The following is a 16,404-nucleotide window of genomic DNA, read 5'->3' on the forward strand; positions in this document are numbered from 1 at the left end:
TGATCCACCTTTATCCTTTCCTTTGCACACTTTGCTCCTGCTCCTGTACATCCCATAAATCTTGTACAATCCCAGAACACTCTAATAAATCCCATGGTCCTGTAGCCAGCAAGGTGGTGTGAGGAAAGCCACTCCTGACTTGTCTGGTGGCACTCGTGGGGGATATGGTGGGACTTGGGTTGACCATCATCCTTGAACAGCCCTGAAAGAGCTGGGTCAGAAACTTCATTTGAATCCCTCCACTTGGTCCTGTTCCTTTGTGTTCATGGAAGATTTAATCCCTCTCAATCACACAATCCTCACTTAATAATTAATAGGAGAGGCAGGCATGAAAATGGAAGTGGAAACAGGATTCTGCAGCCTGTGATCCAGAAAGGAGCAGCCACCAACTGGAAAGTTGGTGCATGTGGTGTTTCCCTGGAGCACCAGCAGGTTTCTTTGGGAGTAAAAGCTATTTTTATGGCAGAAAAAAAAACCCCACATAACAACTTGATGAAGCTTCTTTGTGGAGAAAGGCCCCAAGAGAAACCTTTCCCAAAGCTATGTAGCCAAGTTGGAGGAAAAGGACTAAAGGGCAGGACTCTTCACACAAATTGATATTCAGTCATTCAAGAAATCAACAGATTCATGACATTTTCAATCCTACAAAAAAAAAAAAAAAAAAAAAATCAGAAACCTCTTACAAATTCACAGAACTTTCCAAGGAGAAGGGACTGATGATGCCTGCTCTGTCACCTCCCTTGAATCACAGCAGCAGAAATCTCCAGTGACTGATGCTTTACATCACTCCAGGATGTAGTCATGACTTTGTGGTCTGGTTCAACCGACAGCTCAGAGCCCAGCCACTCTCCTCCTGCACATTTGTCACATTTCAGGTTACCCAATCCACCCGAGGCAACACCAGTGCTGTGACACATTCTGTTCCTAGTCTGACTGTCCCAAATATTCACCAGCGCATCTATTGAGATGCGACACAGAGCGTGGAGGAGCAAGAGAGGGTAGAATTACCAGAAATCCACTTTTTTTAGCCCAGAAGCTGACCTCTTTTTTTTCCCCCTGAGCATTCACCGTGAAAGGAAAGGGCACTGCCATGAAAATGGGCTGGATTGTGCAGGAACGGGGTTGAGTGGAAATGGTTGCTTGTGACAAAGCAATGACGTTATCACACCAAACACCAGGTTATGAACCCCCACCACCACTTTCCACTCACTTCTTGTGTCTTCAGCAGCTTGTAACTTCAGCAGGGATTCCCTCTTTGACCCAGAATTTCCTACAATTGAACTTGATTTGAAGTTCACTGAAAAAATTTCATTGAAAAGAGGCCACCAAACATGAATCATCACAAAGGAGGAAAAATACTTTTATTCCTAGAATCACAGAATGGCTCTGGTGGGAAGGGACATTAAAGATCATCCAGTTCCAATCCTCTGCCGTGGGCAGGGACACCTTCCACTATTCCAGGCTGTTCCAAGCCCCCCCCAAGCCGGCCTTGGACACTTCCAGAGATCCAGGGGCAGCCACAGCTTCTCTGGGCAGCCTGTGCCAGGGCCTCCCCACCCTCACAGGGGGGATTTTTTCCCTTATAGATAGGAATAAAAAGTTATCTCAAAAAGCTTTTCCCTCTGACACATCCAGGGCTTGGAGCAGGGATGGGGACTTGGAGATAAAAGAGTATTTTAATTCCACTTACAAGAATTCTTCTACTCTTGAGTTCCTATAAGGATACAGCACTATTTGCACTGCAGGATATGTTACACACTTAGGTTCAGGTCTTCATGGAGATTGAATCACAGAATAACATAGGTTGGAAAGAACCTTACAGACCATCCAGTCCCACCCCCTGCCATGGGCAGGGACACTTTCCACAAGACCAGGTGCTCAGAGGATCTTCCACAGCCTGCAGCAGCTAAATGCTGAAATCAGAGCCTCCAAAATCTCCAGGTGACAGGGTCAAATAAAAATTTCAGCTGCAGCAGAGGACACGGCTTATACTTCCAGCAGATTGCTCCTGCCTCTCCAGCCACCTTTGGCAGTTTTTCCTTTGTCAACAAAGACCCCTCTTCCAACTGCAAAGGGTGTACTGAGGTGGCCACCAGCACACGGGGGATGGGAGTCACCCACAGCCTACAGACAGCCCTGCGCTACAGGATAAGGAATTAACCAGATTTCTCTACCCTGGAGCTCCTCCTGGTGTCCTCTCACGGGAAATTCAGTATTGGTTTCCCAGCTGTAAAGGCAGGGAAAACACAAAATCATGGAATTATGGAATGGGCAGGGACACCTTCCACTAGCCCAGGTTTCTCCAAGCCCCATCCAGACTGGCCTTGGACACTTCCAGGGATTCAGGGGCCTCCCCCTGAAAAAAATTCTGGGAAAAAAATTCTTCCCAGTATCCCACCTATCCCTGCCCTCTGGCAGTGAGAAGCCATTCCCCTTGTCTTGTCCCTCCATCCCTTGTCCCAAGTCCCTTTCCAGCTCTCTTGGAGGCCCTTTAGACACTGGAAGGGGCTCTTAAGTCTCTCCCGGCTGAACAAGCCCAGCTTTGCCATCCCACCTCCAGAGAAGAGGATCTATGTTTAACTTCCAGCAGTTTGGGCAGTTTTGAGCCAGACCTTGCCTGAAGGTCCAAGGTTGCTCTGTACAGCACAATACACACACCTAGAGATCTTTAGGCTGCAAACATGCAAAATCCCCTCCAACCCTGCTGTCATGGCTGTGCTGCATGAGAGGAGCTCCAAAATCTGGCTTTTAGAGCTCACCCTGCAGCTGAAGTCCTTCCACAGCAGCACAAATCCCACATGTGTAAGTGCAGCTGTACCCCCACAAGTGGGAATTCTACATCCCTCCAAACAGTCAGTCACGGGGTGAACAAGAGACATTTTTATAACCCAAATAAAGATTTATGGCACCCAGAAAGAAGGGAGCTGTGCAAGTGTCTGGAGATAGGCAGTGACAACAGCAAACCTGTTCCGGGGTTTCTCAGACACTCAAACTCACAAAGACAAAAGAAAAAGAAACTAAAGAAAAATCCAAGCCTGCAGCAGCTCTAGACCACAAGCACCCAGAACTGGTCTGATTGTGTGTTCAGCTTTTCTTGAAAGTTTGCCATCCCCAGGACATGATCCCAGGCTAAAGGCAGGAGGAGATGGAATCCATCTGTGCCAGGGACACATTTCCTGGGCAGCTCTGAGACCTTCCAGGTTCCTTCCCTGGGGGCAAAACCCCCCATCAGGGGTGTGAAATCTGGAAATTCAAGCTGCCCCATGGGCAGTGGATCAGATCAGACTACACCTGGCCCTCCATTGCCAGGAATCAACCTCTACATGATGGGTGGGGAGGGCAGAACCAACAGGACAGGCTTTAGGTACCTTTCCCTGTGAGACGAGCAGTTCTAGGGTATATAATAGGGGCAAAATGGAAAAACAAAGGGGGAAATAAAAGCTTCAATAACAGTGGAGCTCTCATATTGCTTCGTATCACCACTACTGAATGCTCTATTCCTTAATCCAGATATTTTTTTATTTAAAAGCTGGAACACCAAAGCTAAAAATAATACATTTAAAACACTGACAATTTGCTCCTAGGTTTTTCCTTTCGTCTCCTTGCAGAAACCTCTTCCCAAATACTCCACCCTGAAGTCAGCAAAACTTCCAGAGCTCCTGGCTCTTTTCTTTAGTGCCAGAAATGCACAGCAAGGAAGTGCACAGACCTGAGCTCCCAAAATCCAGCTCAGCCACATGAAGCATTCAAACACGAAGAGTCTCCAGGCTGAGAGTCCACGAACAACTTGGGCTCCTCCAGCCAGAGGCTCAGATTAAGAAGATAATGTCATCAGACACCATGATCTGGTTGTCATCCTGCATGTGGGCCAGGGCCACCTTCACCTCGGCGGCCGAGAAGGGCTCGGGGTTGTCACGGTTGATGGATTCCATCACGCTCTTCAGGCCCACAGACTGGGCATGGGAGGCTTTGAACACCTCCAGGAGAGCAGCCTTGAATGCTTTCAACCTGGTCAGAGGAGAAGGAATCACCCTTGGAGAATACAGAAAAATCCTTCCACTTGTTCCCAGCCTAAAATGCCTCAGCCCTTCCCCATTCCAACAGCAGCACTCAGGAGCAAAGGCAAAAGCTGGAGCTGGGAGCATCACAGATGCACCTCTAGCATGGGACAACAGCCTGGAGCCACGGGGGAGGTGGACATACAGGGACAGCCCCCACTCACCTTGGCTCAGACAATTCCACCTTCTTCCCTTCATCAGCTCCTGAGGCTTCAGGTGTTTTCGGAGGGTGTGCCTGAACTGGAGCAGAAGGAAGAGTTACTTTCACCCTGAGCCTGGTGACCAAGTACCCAGAGAACAAAAGTACTGGGCTCAGAACGGGGGGTGATGCCAAACTGCCTCCCAATACTGTTATTTATGCTGTGGCTTAGAGGTGGATGGAAAAAAAATTAATCAGCAACAGAATCACAAAATGGTTTAGGTAAGAAGGGACTTTATATAGGAAGGGACTTTATAAAGATCATCCAGTTCTAACCCCTGTTATGGGCAAGGACACCTTCCACTATCCAAGGTTGCTCCAAGGCCCATCCCACCTGGCCTTGGACACTTCCATGGATTCAGGGGCAGCCACAGCTTCTCTGGGAACTTGTGCCAGGGCCTCACCACCCTCACAGCCAAGAATTCCTTCCTAATATCCCATCTAACCCTGTCCCATATGGATCTGTGGCTCTGAATGGCAGTGTACCACACCAGGAACCACAGGTACCAGCAGCATTGCTGTTCCCCAGGCTGTGCAGACCCAGCAGCACCCTCAAGGAGCCAGGTGTCACCAAACCCAGGGACTCACCCTGTGGCATCTCCTCCTCAGCATCACTGAAGTCGTACGGGTCGTAGGAGCCTTCCTCACCTTCTGTGCGCGCCTTCTTCCTCCTGGGAAGGGGAAGGAGGGGTCACCCAAGGGTTTGGTTTGGAAGGGACCTTAAGGATCATCCTGTTCCACCCTCTGCTATGGGCAGGGACACCTTCCTCTATCCCATGTTGCTCCAAGTCCTGTCCAGCCTGGCCTTGGACACTTCAAGGGATCCAGGGGCAACCACAGCTTCTCTGGGCAACCTGTGCCAATGCTATCCAAGCCAGCTCTTTGTCCATTAAATTACGGTGTCCCTCTACTACAAATAGGGTGGGGACAAACCACCTGGCTGAGCAAAATGAGGAGTGGGCCCCAAGGCCCATGGCAACCTCAGAAGAGGCTGGTGCCCTTTGCACTATGTCCCTCCCACTCCCTTGCTGTGGCTCCTACCTCCTTGTCTTGCGCTCCTCCTTGTCCTGTGACTCCTGATCTTCCTCTTTCTCAGTCTCTGAGTCATCCTCCACCGGCTTCCTGCGCTTTTTCTCCTTTTCCAGCACCTGTGTGGCAAAGGCAGGACGGACTCAGACCTCATTTTCACTCAAGCTGCTTTTAGGGTCCAACCCCAATCACCCAAAGTCCCAAAGTGGTGGCCTGATCCCACACTGTGTCCAGGGAAGTTCACACCAGCAACCCAGGGTGCTCAGCTTGCACCAAGCCCAACCTTTTCCAATCTCAGGATCCCCTGGGAACAGAGGGACACTCTTCCCCCACCTTTTTGAAGTAGGCGAACTGCACCAGCTCCAGAGCTGCCTCAGCATCCTGCATATCCACAGTCTTGTTCATCCTGGCCTTGGCGTGGGCCGTGGAGAGGCGGATCAGGGTCTCCAGGGTCCGGGCTGTGATGGGGGAGGTCTGGGGGGGACAGAGAGAGGTGTCTGTGTGACCCTCACAAGGCCAAGGTGGAAAACACTCACGAGAAGAGTGGGCTGTGCCTCAGTTTCCCTCCTCCTGGCCCAAGAAGGAGCTGCTCCCAGGGCTCACCCTGGCCACATCTGAGTTCATCTCGCTCTGGCTGCGCAGGCGGGAATACTCCTCTGCGATGTAGCTCGCTGCCTCCTCGGTCAGCACGGGCTTGATCATCTTTGCTACATGGATGTACTTCCTCATGAACTCCATGCTGACAACCTTCTCCCTGCAGGAATGCACATACATCCACATTAGCCACAGAGGGGATGGGATTCCCATCCATTTATACCCCCTCCAGTGGCATCCAGGTGCGTAGGGAATTCAGCTCCAGATGTTCCCCACCTGCCTGGCACAAGAGATCAAGCAAGGCTCCCTTAGCATCCTACCCACAGATCAGCTGGAGTATCGCTGGCACTGTCTGGATACTCAGGCCAAACCCATGAACCCACAGTGCTGGACACCTCAGGGAGCTCCAGAGGATGAAGGACTCACTTGCGGCGGTTGGGCCCGTGCAGGAGGTCATCGTGTTTCTCATAGACCTGCAGCTCCTGCTCCTCCTCCTGAATGAAGTCAGGGTCATCTGTAGCCAGCATCTCCACAGCACTGCCCAGGGGCATGGCTGGAAAGGGGAATGTACAGAGAATAGGATTTCACCCTCTGAAGCAAGAGCTGCCACCAAGGGGCTCATCCCTTGGCTGAGGAGGGATGGGACTCACCATCCCCATCCTGCTCATTGGGGTTGCGGTAGCGGTGCATCCGCAGGACGTGGTCTGAGATCTCCTTGTCCTGCTCAGGGTCCATCTGGTCCAGCACGATGAAGAGCAGGTCAAAACGGGACAGCAGGGAGTCCTGCAGGCCAATGTTCTCCATGGGGGTCTTGTACTGGTCATACTGGGGAAGGACAGCGAGAGGGGTTACAGGAGAGCCTCACTGGCCAGTCCTGGCTGCCAGGGAGGTTGGGAGGACCTCCTTGGGCCAGGCCTAAAAGGATGGATGGATGGATGGATGGATGGATGGATGGATGGATGGATGGATGGATGATCACACCAAACTCAGCCTGCTGCAACAGGACAACCATTCCTCCCCATCCTGCAAGGCTCTTATTTCCAAGGAAAAGCATTTTTTGTGATCTCTGATCAGACACCAAGACTGAGGCTCATCATCAGCATGAGGGTCCACTGGGCTGCCCAAACACTCAAAACATAGTGAGAAACCCCAGGAGCTCCTCTCTCCTCCAGCAAAGCCATGACCACAACAGACACCAAACCAACAAGGTCTTTGCTGTGCCACACATCCAAGTCACTTGTTTGGGGGTATAGGAATGTGCCCCCTGTTGATGGAGCGACAAAACTGTCCTTTGTCCCCTCAAAAAGGAAAGAAGGCCAGAAGTTTCTCTCCTCAATTAGCTGAAAAAGACATCTCATAGGTCCTTAGGGACTTCACCTCAAACTTAAGGAAAGCTAATTGGACAGAAGCCAAAAAGTCCCACTTGGGCAATTTACTAGAAAAAGGAGTGAACAAAGAAACTAATGGCTTTTGCAAGGTGTTTTTACCAGGAGCAAAGACCTCCTGCACCCGGCTCGGTTTTTCTCTGTTATTTTGCTTTTTATTAAACCTTTTTGTTTCCAACACCGCAACAGGAGCCATCCTGCTGATTTTTATACCTCCAAGGGTAGCTGAGCTATCTTGGGTATGTTATAGTCCTCTGAGAGCTTATTAGCCTGGCTCAAGGAGGCTGTTATAACATGGGGGATCTTTTGGAATTCACCAGCTGCCTCCTCCCTTCTCCAGGGAAGGGTAACAGCAGCACTCACCCGGCCGTAGACGGGGTTGGCAGCAGCCAGGACGCTGCAGCGGGAGTTGAGGCGGGCCTGGATGCCGGCCTTGGCGATGGTGACCCGTCCCTGCTCCATCACCTCGTGGATGGCCGTGCGGTCGATGTCGGACATCTTGTCGAACTCATCGATGCACACCACGCCCCGGTCGGCCAACACCATGGCTCCCGCTTCCAGGCGCCGCTCCCCTGGGATGGGATGGGGGAAAAACAGGGTCAGCCACCCCACACTGGCCCTACACATCCCTGCCCTGCCATACCCATCTCCCCTGGGATGAGGGTGAACCTCAAGGAGCTGCAGAATCCTTCTGGGTTGCTCTCTGACTCAACTCTACAGCAGAGAATGCTTAGGGAAAGGGTCAGGGTCAGGAATGTGTTCCCATGAGGAAGGCTGCTGCTAGCCTGTGGGGGTTTCAGTCGGTTTGTCTGGGTCTGGACTGAAGGCATTTGAGACAGTAATTCGTGTTCGGACTCAAGTGTTTAACATTTCTTATCAGTAAAACAGTCTCATTACTGTGAGTTGGGCAGCTTTTCATTAGAAGGCACAAAATGACCAACAATCTCTTGTTACAACATCTTTTAAGACTAAACTATCCAATTAAGAACTGACACCTAGATTATTTTCCCTTTTAACCCAACAACGGACCCCAAAGAGCCCACAAGGCAGACTTTTCTGCCCAATTACAAAATGCCACCCAAACCCATGGAGAAGGAAGAAGCATGAAGAAGAAACTCAGAACACCCTGTGCCTTCCATCTTGCTTCCATCCACAACATACTAAAAATCCCAAAACCTAAATTTCTCACCAAGTGGTACACCTCTATAATCTATTTCACACTTTTGTGGATTCTAGTCTATCTTGAAGTCTAGGAAACTTTCTCCATGAATGAGGGTCAAAGTCAGTGCTCCCCTGGGGGTCAGGGCACATCAGAGCAGACAGAGAAATATTCCCTGTGCCCTGGGTTTCCACACTAGCCCTCAGATGTGGCACCAAGTGGAAGAAGAGTAAAGAAAACCACCACCTAAGAGAGGTGGAAAAAACATCCCAAAACACAGGATCCTATGATCCCAGAATGATCATTAACATAAAGCTTCTGGTGGAGCAGGTCCTGCAAGTGTCACTGCAGAACCAACACCATAAAATCACTGAGGCTGGAAAAGGCCTCCCAGATCATTGAGATGAGCAGCCTTGGATGTCACAGAGTCCCTGCCAGCAGCTGACAGCCATCACCCCAGTGCTCCTCACCTGTCTCCTGGTCCGTGGTGACGGCAGCGGTGAGGCCGACGCCGGAGGAGCCCCGGCCGGTGGTGGGGATGGCCCGGGGTGCTGTGCTCAGCACATACCTCAGCAGCTGGGACTTGGCCACAGAAGGGTCTCCTGGGATGGAGAATGGCATGTTTAGGAATAGCTCATCCCCCGGATAACAACTGCACCATCACCCTGTGTCTGGTTTGGGGGTGTTCAGAGCAGGGGCAGGTGGAAGGGGAAGGGGATAGAAAGGTTTTATTCAGACTTTATAAAATAACGTAAGCAGATGATCTTCCCACTTCTTCCATGCGAGGAAATAGGGAAGGTGGATATAAGAGACTTGAGGTGATGGGGACAGGACAAGAAGAGGGGGACAGTTCAGAATATAGGAAACTCCAATGGGACAGCAGAAACAACAACAAAAAAAAATCTCCTTGACCATGGGTAAACACTGGGATAATGGCTCACAGAGGTCATGGAATCCCCTAGAACCATGGAATTGGTTTGGGTTGGAAAGGACACTAAGGGTCACTTCATTCCACCCTCTGCTGTGGGCAGGGACACCTTCCTCTACCCCAGGTTGCTCCAAGCCCCCTCCAACCTGGCCTTGGACACTTCCAGGGACCCAGGGGCAGCCACAGCTTCTCTGGGTACCCTGTGCCAGGGCATCCCCACCCTCAGAGCCAAGAATTCCCTCCCAAATTCCCATCTATCCCTGCCCTCTGGCAGTGGGAAGCCACTCCCTGTCTCCTGTTCCTCCATCTCTTGTCCCAAGTCTCTCTCCAGCTCTCCTGGAGCCCCTTTAGGCCCTGGAAGGGGCTCTGAGCTCTCCCTGGATCCTTCTCTTCTCCAGGCTGAACAACCCCAGCTCTCCCAGCCTGGCTCTAGAGCACGGGAGGTCCACTCCTTGCACTCTTTTCCAAGGTTTCCTCTGCACTCCTTCTAACAGGTCCACACTTTTCTTGTGCTGATGAGTCCTCTTCTGGACACATCTCCATCCCTGGACATGTTCAAAACCAAGTGGACATGTCCCAAAGCAGCCTGGCCTACCACTGACACCAGCTCAGCCCTGCACACATCCCTGGACCAGGAACCTCCAGATGTCCTTCTAACTTCAGCTATTCCACAAAACTAAATCCAGAACCTTCCCTCACCCCCAACAACATCAACCAAGGGTGCCTCTGCCCAGCCCTCCCAGACCTATCAGCAAGATGTTGATGTCTCCTCGGATGCGGCTCCCGTTGTCCAGGATCTTCTCCACCCCACCCAGGAGCATGCAGAGAATGGCCTTCTTGATATACTCGTGCCCATGGATGCTGGGAGCCAGGGATCTGGCCAGCTGGTCAAAGATATCCTAGGCAGAAGAGGCAAAGTATGGCCTGTCACATGGGCTGGAGCAAGCAAGAACAAGCAATACTTCAAAACAGCATTTCAGCCCAATTTTCAGCTTATTCCTATCACAGAGCCACATGGATGAAAATTATTTGGAAAGGAGAAGACTGTTGGCCAGAGTTTTCTTTCACAGTGGAATTTATCTGAAGTCCAGAACCATCACTGTCACCCAAACAAGCACCGGAAGCAGTGAGAGCAAGGCTTGCTACTCTCTGTGCTACAAAGGAAAGCTCTGAGCAGGAGAGGCTGGGGCAGAACCCCATTACCTCAGTCTGGGGTGAGAAAATAGGTGTTTCTCCTGCAGAGCAAATTCCCTGGAAACCTGCTGGTAGGGTCAAAACACAGCAGAGCTGCCAGCAGGAAGGATGCTCTGCAAGCAGTTCAGAAGCAGCAGGAAAAATAACAGGGTCTGATCACAGTCTAAGCATAAAATTGAAAGAAAATTAGTTAGATAATCCAACAACCTGCTAAGAGGCTTGAAGAGCTACTTGCAGCCCAACAAGAACCTCCTTAGCCACATGCCAAGCTGAAACTTCATGCCTGGAGACAAAACAGATACCTTGGAGCGGCTCTTGCTGAATCTTTTGATCTTGGCTACGTCTGAAGCAGAGTAGAGAGGCCGGAGGTCTTTGCTCATCAGCTTCACGTGGCAGGCAATGAGGATGGTCCTGGAGAAGGGACACAGCTGTGGTCAGCTCTGCAAACCCCACAGAGACAAAGCAGAAGCTTCCACAAGGCCATCACTTGCTCTAGGAAGCCCTGGAAGGGGGTGGGAAGCTTTGACAGCTGTAGCACCCTTGATCTGACTGTGCTGGACCATCAGTAGAGCATCTTTTAAAAGCATCCAAACCCTTCTGGGCACAGCTGGAAGTCACAGCTGCATATTGTGAGGGGAGACCTCACCACAGTCTACAGCTCCCTCATGAGGGGAAGTGGAGAAGTGGCACCAATTGGGTGCTCTGGCGACCAGTAACAGGACCCAAGGGAATGGCTGGAGCTGGATCAGGGGAAGTCTGTTTAGGATATCAGGGAAAGGTTCTTCCACCAGAGGGTGGTCAGGCAATGACCATGCTTCCTAAGGAATGGGCACAGCCCCAAGGCTGCCAGAGCTCAGAAGAGTCTGGACAAGGCTCTCAGGGCTGCACAGGGTGGCATTGCTGGGGTGTTCTATGCAGGGCCAGGAATTGGACTCAATGATCCTTGTAGGTCCTTACCAACTCAGCATATCTTGTAAATAGGATCAAAGTGCAAACCACTTCCAAGTGATTTAAGCCACTGTTTGACCCAACTCTCTGATGGCCACCTGCCAGATCTCACCTTCCAGAGACTCAGCCAAACAGGGTGAGGGCTGAAGCCCCAGGAAGACCCACCTGAAAGTGCCTGAAGTGTAGCCCCCTTTCTTCCCTGGCAGGCAGCGGTAGGTGCCCACCACCTGGATGCGGTCCCCAGGCTTCACCTTGTCCACCAGGTCATCATCCAGAACCACGTCCACCGAACGTGGCAGCTGCCCTGCTGGGGCCTTCTCAGGCATCTCCTGGATGGTGATGGTCTGGTGGTCCTTGTAGACAGAGAGGCCAAACTCTGTCTCCAGTGGGTTGTTCTCTTCATCCTAAAGCAGGAACCCAAATGAAAAACTGAGCACAGTTTTTCAGGAGAGCAGGGAGGACACAGGGTGCATCACCCACCCTGCACAGGGCTGCTGGAAAAGGTTGTTCAGCAGGACTGGAGGCTGTGGCTCAGCAGCTCCATACTGAAGCTGGCACATTCTCCCAAGAGGAACCTGCTGCTGCTTCACCTCACCTTTGTAGGGTAGATGGAGCTGGATGGGAAAGCATCCAGGGAGGTCATGTCTGTGTACCGGCGCTCAATTGTTCTCTTGGTAGCTGGGCAATAATGGACACTCCGGACGACTTTGGGACGCACCAGAGAGCCTAGGGTTGGAAAAGAGAGGAGTTAGGGGCTGGGATGTCCCACCCCTCTGTCAGCAGACAGCCCCCAAAAGGGTCTCCAACATTATTTGGGTCACAACTCACTGTCAAACATGGGCAAGACTGGCTGATTTTAAAGACCATCCCAACACTCAAGACCTTCAGCCAAGCCCAGGTTGCCAGGATACAGAATCATAGGATGGTTTGAATTGGAAGGAACACTAAAGATCATCCAGTTTCACTCCCTGCCATAGGCAGGGACACCTTCCACTATCCCAGGTTGCTTCAAGCCCCATCCAGCTTGGCCTTGGACACTTCCAGGGATTCAGGGGCAGCCACAGCTTCTCTGGGCAACCTGTGCCAGGGCCTCCCTATCCTCACAGCCAAGAATTCCTCCCCAGTATCCCATCTAATCCTACCCTCTGTCAGTGTAAAACCATTGCCCCTTGTCCTGTCCCTCCAGATCCTTGTCCCAAGTCCCTCTCCACACCACAGCTCCTGGAGGGCTCCAGCTCCTCCACAGCAAACCCCTGCCCTCTCCACACCCGCAGCCCCTGGGTGTCCCCCAGCCTCACACTTGGTCACGATGCCCTCCACGCAGACGATGCAGCTGAGGAAACAGGCTGTCAGTGTCCGTGGGGACACGTGCTTGGAGCCAAAGCTGCCCTCCAGCCCGATGTAGAAGTCTTCATATTGCTTGGCGTAGGTGGCATCAACGGAGGCGACGAAATCCTTCAGGGCACGCTGGAAGGCAATCAGCTCCTCAAAGGCATTGCTCAGGAGCCTGCAGCACAGGAAGGTGACAAAGCAGGTGGGTCAACCCCTTCCTCATCAATGCTTTTTCCCACACCCCTGCTCGCTCTGCAAGTTTATCAGGAGCAGGAGGTGAAAAAAAACTGAAGTCTCTGTGTGAGGTGCACTGGCACCAACAGCCAGGAGGAGGACAATTCCAAGCGTATCTAGAAAGCCTCACATGACCCTGGACAGACTGGCAAGGCTGGTCCAAAATATCCCTGAGCATCCTCAAAAAGACTGAGAGAAGTGGGGTTGCTCAGCCTGGTGAAGAGAAGACCTTAGAATCCCTTCCAGTGCCTAAAGTCACTCCAAGACAGCAGGACAGGGGCACTCCAAGACAGCATGGAAGGAGAGGACAAGGGGGAATGGCTTGATACCTCATGGGGAAAGGGTAAGATGGGATATTGGGAAGGAATTGTTCCTTGGGAGAGTGGGGAGGCCCAGGCTTTCACCAGAGGAGGTTTGGTGCTTTCTTGTTGACAAATGACCTGCAGAACCACGGCTGGACCTCTGAGAGCCCTCTCAAGCCCAGTGCCCCAGATGTCCTCAGGTGCCCCACACCCACCTGCTGGCTCTCTTCTCGTTCTTGCGCCGCAGGTCGTTGATGTTGACGATGAGCCGATACTGGTTCTCACTGATCATGTCACGGACCTTGCTCTGGTAAATCCCTTGGTCTTCCTGCAAGTGGGAGTGGGGGAAAGACATCCAAAAAAGCAACTCACTTTGCATGTCAGCCTGTGTGAAAAACCCCCCAGGGGCCCATACCTGCAGAGCTGGATCCCCTTTATCCCACCAGCTAAGCAGAAAGGGGCAACACAGTGACAAGGTGCTCCCTAAACCCTGGTAAGAATGGGGGGGACACAGGGACCAGGGGCTCCCCAAACCCCGGGAGGAATGGGGGGACACAGGGACCAGGGGCTTCCAACCCCCTGGGGTACATGGCAGGGAGGATCAGGTAGCTCCCAACTCTCGGGGACATGGATTAGAGGGGACGGACGGACACAGGGACCAGGTATTCCCGGAATTCGGGAGTAGACATGGGGTGGGGGCGCACAGGGATGAGATGCTCCTCAGTCCCCGAGGTACAGGGGGGAGGGGACATGGGGACACAGATCAGGTGTCCCCCAACCCCGGGGGGCATGCAGGGGACGCAGCACCCGCACCTCCCAGCTCGTCTCACCTCATCGTCCAGGAAATCGAGGTAATCGCGCTGCGCCTCCCGCAGCTCCGCGTCCTCCAGCCCGCCCGCCGGCGCCGCCATTCTGCCGGCCGCCCTGGGACGGATCCCGCCGCTGCTGCCGCCGCTGCTGCCGCTGCCGGAGAAGGTGGTGAGAGCCGAGGGAAGCCGGCTAGCCCCGCGATCAGATCAGACCCCGCGATGCGATCAGACCCTGCGATCAGATCAGACCCTGCGATCCACCCCCGCCGCGCTCCCGTTTCGCGCCAAACGCGGCTCCTTTCCCGCCACCGCGCGGGGAACCCGCCCCTGGCACGCCCTTTGGCGATGGTGATTGGTCGGCAGCTCCCAGCGCCAGCCAATGGGACGACGAAACAGTGACGGACGTGGAGTCATCCTATCAAAGCGCAGGGGCGGGGCAGGGGGCGGGGCTATGTCGGGATACCGGGGGTCGGATTTGATCCCGCTTCCGGCTCTTGGGAGTCACCGAGGGACTGAAAATGCCGCTTTAGGGAAAAAAGGAATATTTTAAAAATCAAACACGAAAACAACAAAAACACCCAGATAGAATCCCAAACCAAGAAAACCCCCCCAAATAATTAAAAACTAATTAAAAACTAATTAAAAACTAATTAAAAACTAATTTAGGGTTTTGTTTTTTATAATGTATTGTGGGGAGTCCTGTTTCCGGGTGTTTTCACCCCGTACAGGCTGGGTGGGCGTTGCATTTTCCTTTAACATGGCCCCGGTGTGATTCCAGCAGTTTGGGGGTGGCCGCACAAAATCGACAGGTCCTGTGGTATTTGGGATGCAAAAGGCGATTTTGGATGTCTCGGAATAAAGGTTTGGGTTGGAAGGGACCTTAAAGCCCATCCCATTCCACCTCCCAAGGGACACCTCCCGCTATCCCAGGTTGCTCCAAGCCCCAACCTTGCCTTGGACACTTCCAGGGACCCAGAGGCAGCCACAGCTTCTCTGGGAATTCTATTTCAGGGCCTCCCCACCCTCACAGGGAAGGATTTTTTCCCCAATATTCCACCTAACCCCACCCAGTTGCAAGTTAAAAACCAGTCTCCCTTGTCCTGTCACTATCTGCTTGTGTTAAAACTCCCTTTCCCGCTTTTTTCCAAGCCTCCTTTAAGCCTCCTAAGAGGAGGAAGAAATTCCTGTTGCAGGCAGGAATCAAAAGGTGCTGCTGCCTACAGGAAAACCTGCTGCTCCCCCTTAAAAAAAAAATCACAGTATCCCTTAAAAATATTTATCTAAACTCTCTTTAAAAATAGAAAAAGAATAAAAAAGCATGACAAAACTATTTTGATCAGCACAGCATACCATGCACACAAAGCTGGCCGTGTCCCCTGGATATTGTAGCTCACAGCAGTTTTTCCAGGGTAATCCTGGGAATAAATATTCACCCCGGAGTCTGCTGGGCTGTGCAAACCCTGAGGCACAGAATTCCCACTGCCTGATGTCTCCAGAGGGAGCAGCTGCAATTGGTGTTTTGGAAGAGGAGCAGGAAACAGCCTTTGCCCCATTTCCCATTTTCTGCTTGTGTGCCTGGATCAGATCCCTCCCTGGAAATGCCTGGCAACTCTGTGGCTTGGGATACATACAGCCCAAGTCCTGGATATTTGTCCTGCTCCTGAGAGATTTTTTTCACATTGCTCTGTGTCAAAGTGAAAGTTCAGAGTTTCATTTTAAGGCCTTTTAGCCCTCTTCTGGAATAATTTGATGCAGTTTGGCAGGTTGGCATAAATAAAGGATTTTATGCTTTATTGCTGTTTTCTTACTTTTTCTCTTTTCTTCTTTCCCTTTTCCTTTTCATTTCTTTTCTTTTTCCTTTCCATTTCTCTTCTTTTTTCCCCTTTAATCTTCCAGGTTGCCCTGCTAGCTCCAGAGATGTTCCCTGCAGCTGGAATAGCTTCCCTGCTTCTGCACACTCAGCAGGACCCATTTCCCTCCAGCTGCTCCTCAAATCCACCCCTTTCCTCTGATTTGTTGGCCATTTCTTGTTTTCATGAGTGGAGAAAGTGCAAAGAATGAATAGAGAAAACCTTTCGTGTGCCCCTAGCACTTCTATTTCTATTTCTATTTCTATTTCTATTTCTATTTCTATTTCTATTTCTTTTTCTATTTCTATTTCTATTTCTAATTTATATATATTTATATTTTATTATTTATATTTATAGTTATATGTATAGTTATTTATATTTAT

At 51.5% G+C, this 16,404-nt stretch overlaps 1 protein-coding gene across 1 annotated transcript; it reads right to left on the minus strand.

Annotated features, from left to right (window-relative positions):
* Nucleotides 1-3,497: 3,497 nt before the first annotated feature.
* Nucleotides 3,498-14,477, minus strand: MCM3 (minichromosome maintenance complex component 3). Its single transcript, XM_059843090.1, has 17 exons — nt 14,193-14,477; nt 13,578-13,690; nt 12,793-13,001; nt 12,090-12,220; nt 11,660-11,898; nt 10,849-10,957; nt 10,098-10,251; nt 8,895-9,026; nt 7,629-7,837; nt 6,531-6,705; nt 6,307-6,433; nt 5,890-6,040; nt 5,620-5,760; nt 5,299-5,405; nt 4,846-4,928; nt 4,223-4,298; nt 3,498-4,008 (listed from the first exon to the last, which is right to left on the minus strand). Exons 1-17 carry the CDS (start codon nt 14,271-14,273, stop codon nt 3,810-3,812), a joined length of 2,436 nt encoding a protein of 811 aa, XP_059699073.1. The 5' UTR covers nt 14,274-14,477; the 3' UTR covers nt 3,498-3,809.
* Between the last annotated feature and the right edge of the window lie 1,927 nt (nt 14,478-16,404).

The sequence above is a fragment of the Haemorhous mexicanus genome, chromosome 3 (assembly GCF_027477595.1).
Source record: "Haemorhous mexicanus isolate bHaeMex1 chromosome 3, bHaeMex1.pri, whole genome shotgun sequence".
NCBI lineage: Eukaryota > Metazoa > Chordata > Aves > Passeriformes > Fringillidae > Haemorhous > Haemorhous mexicanus.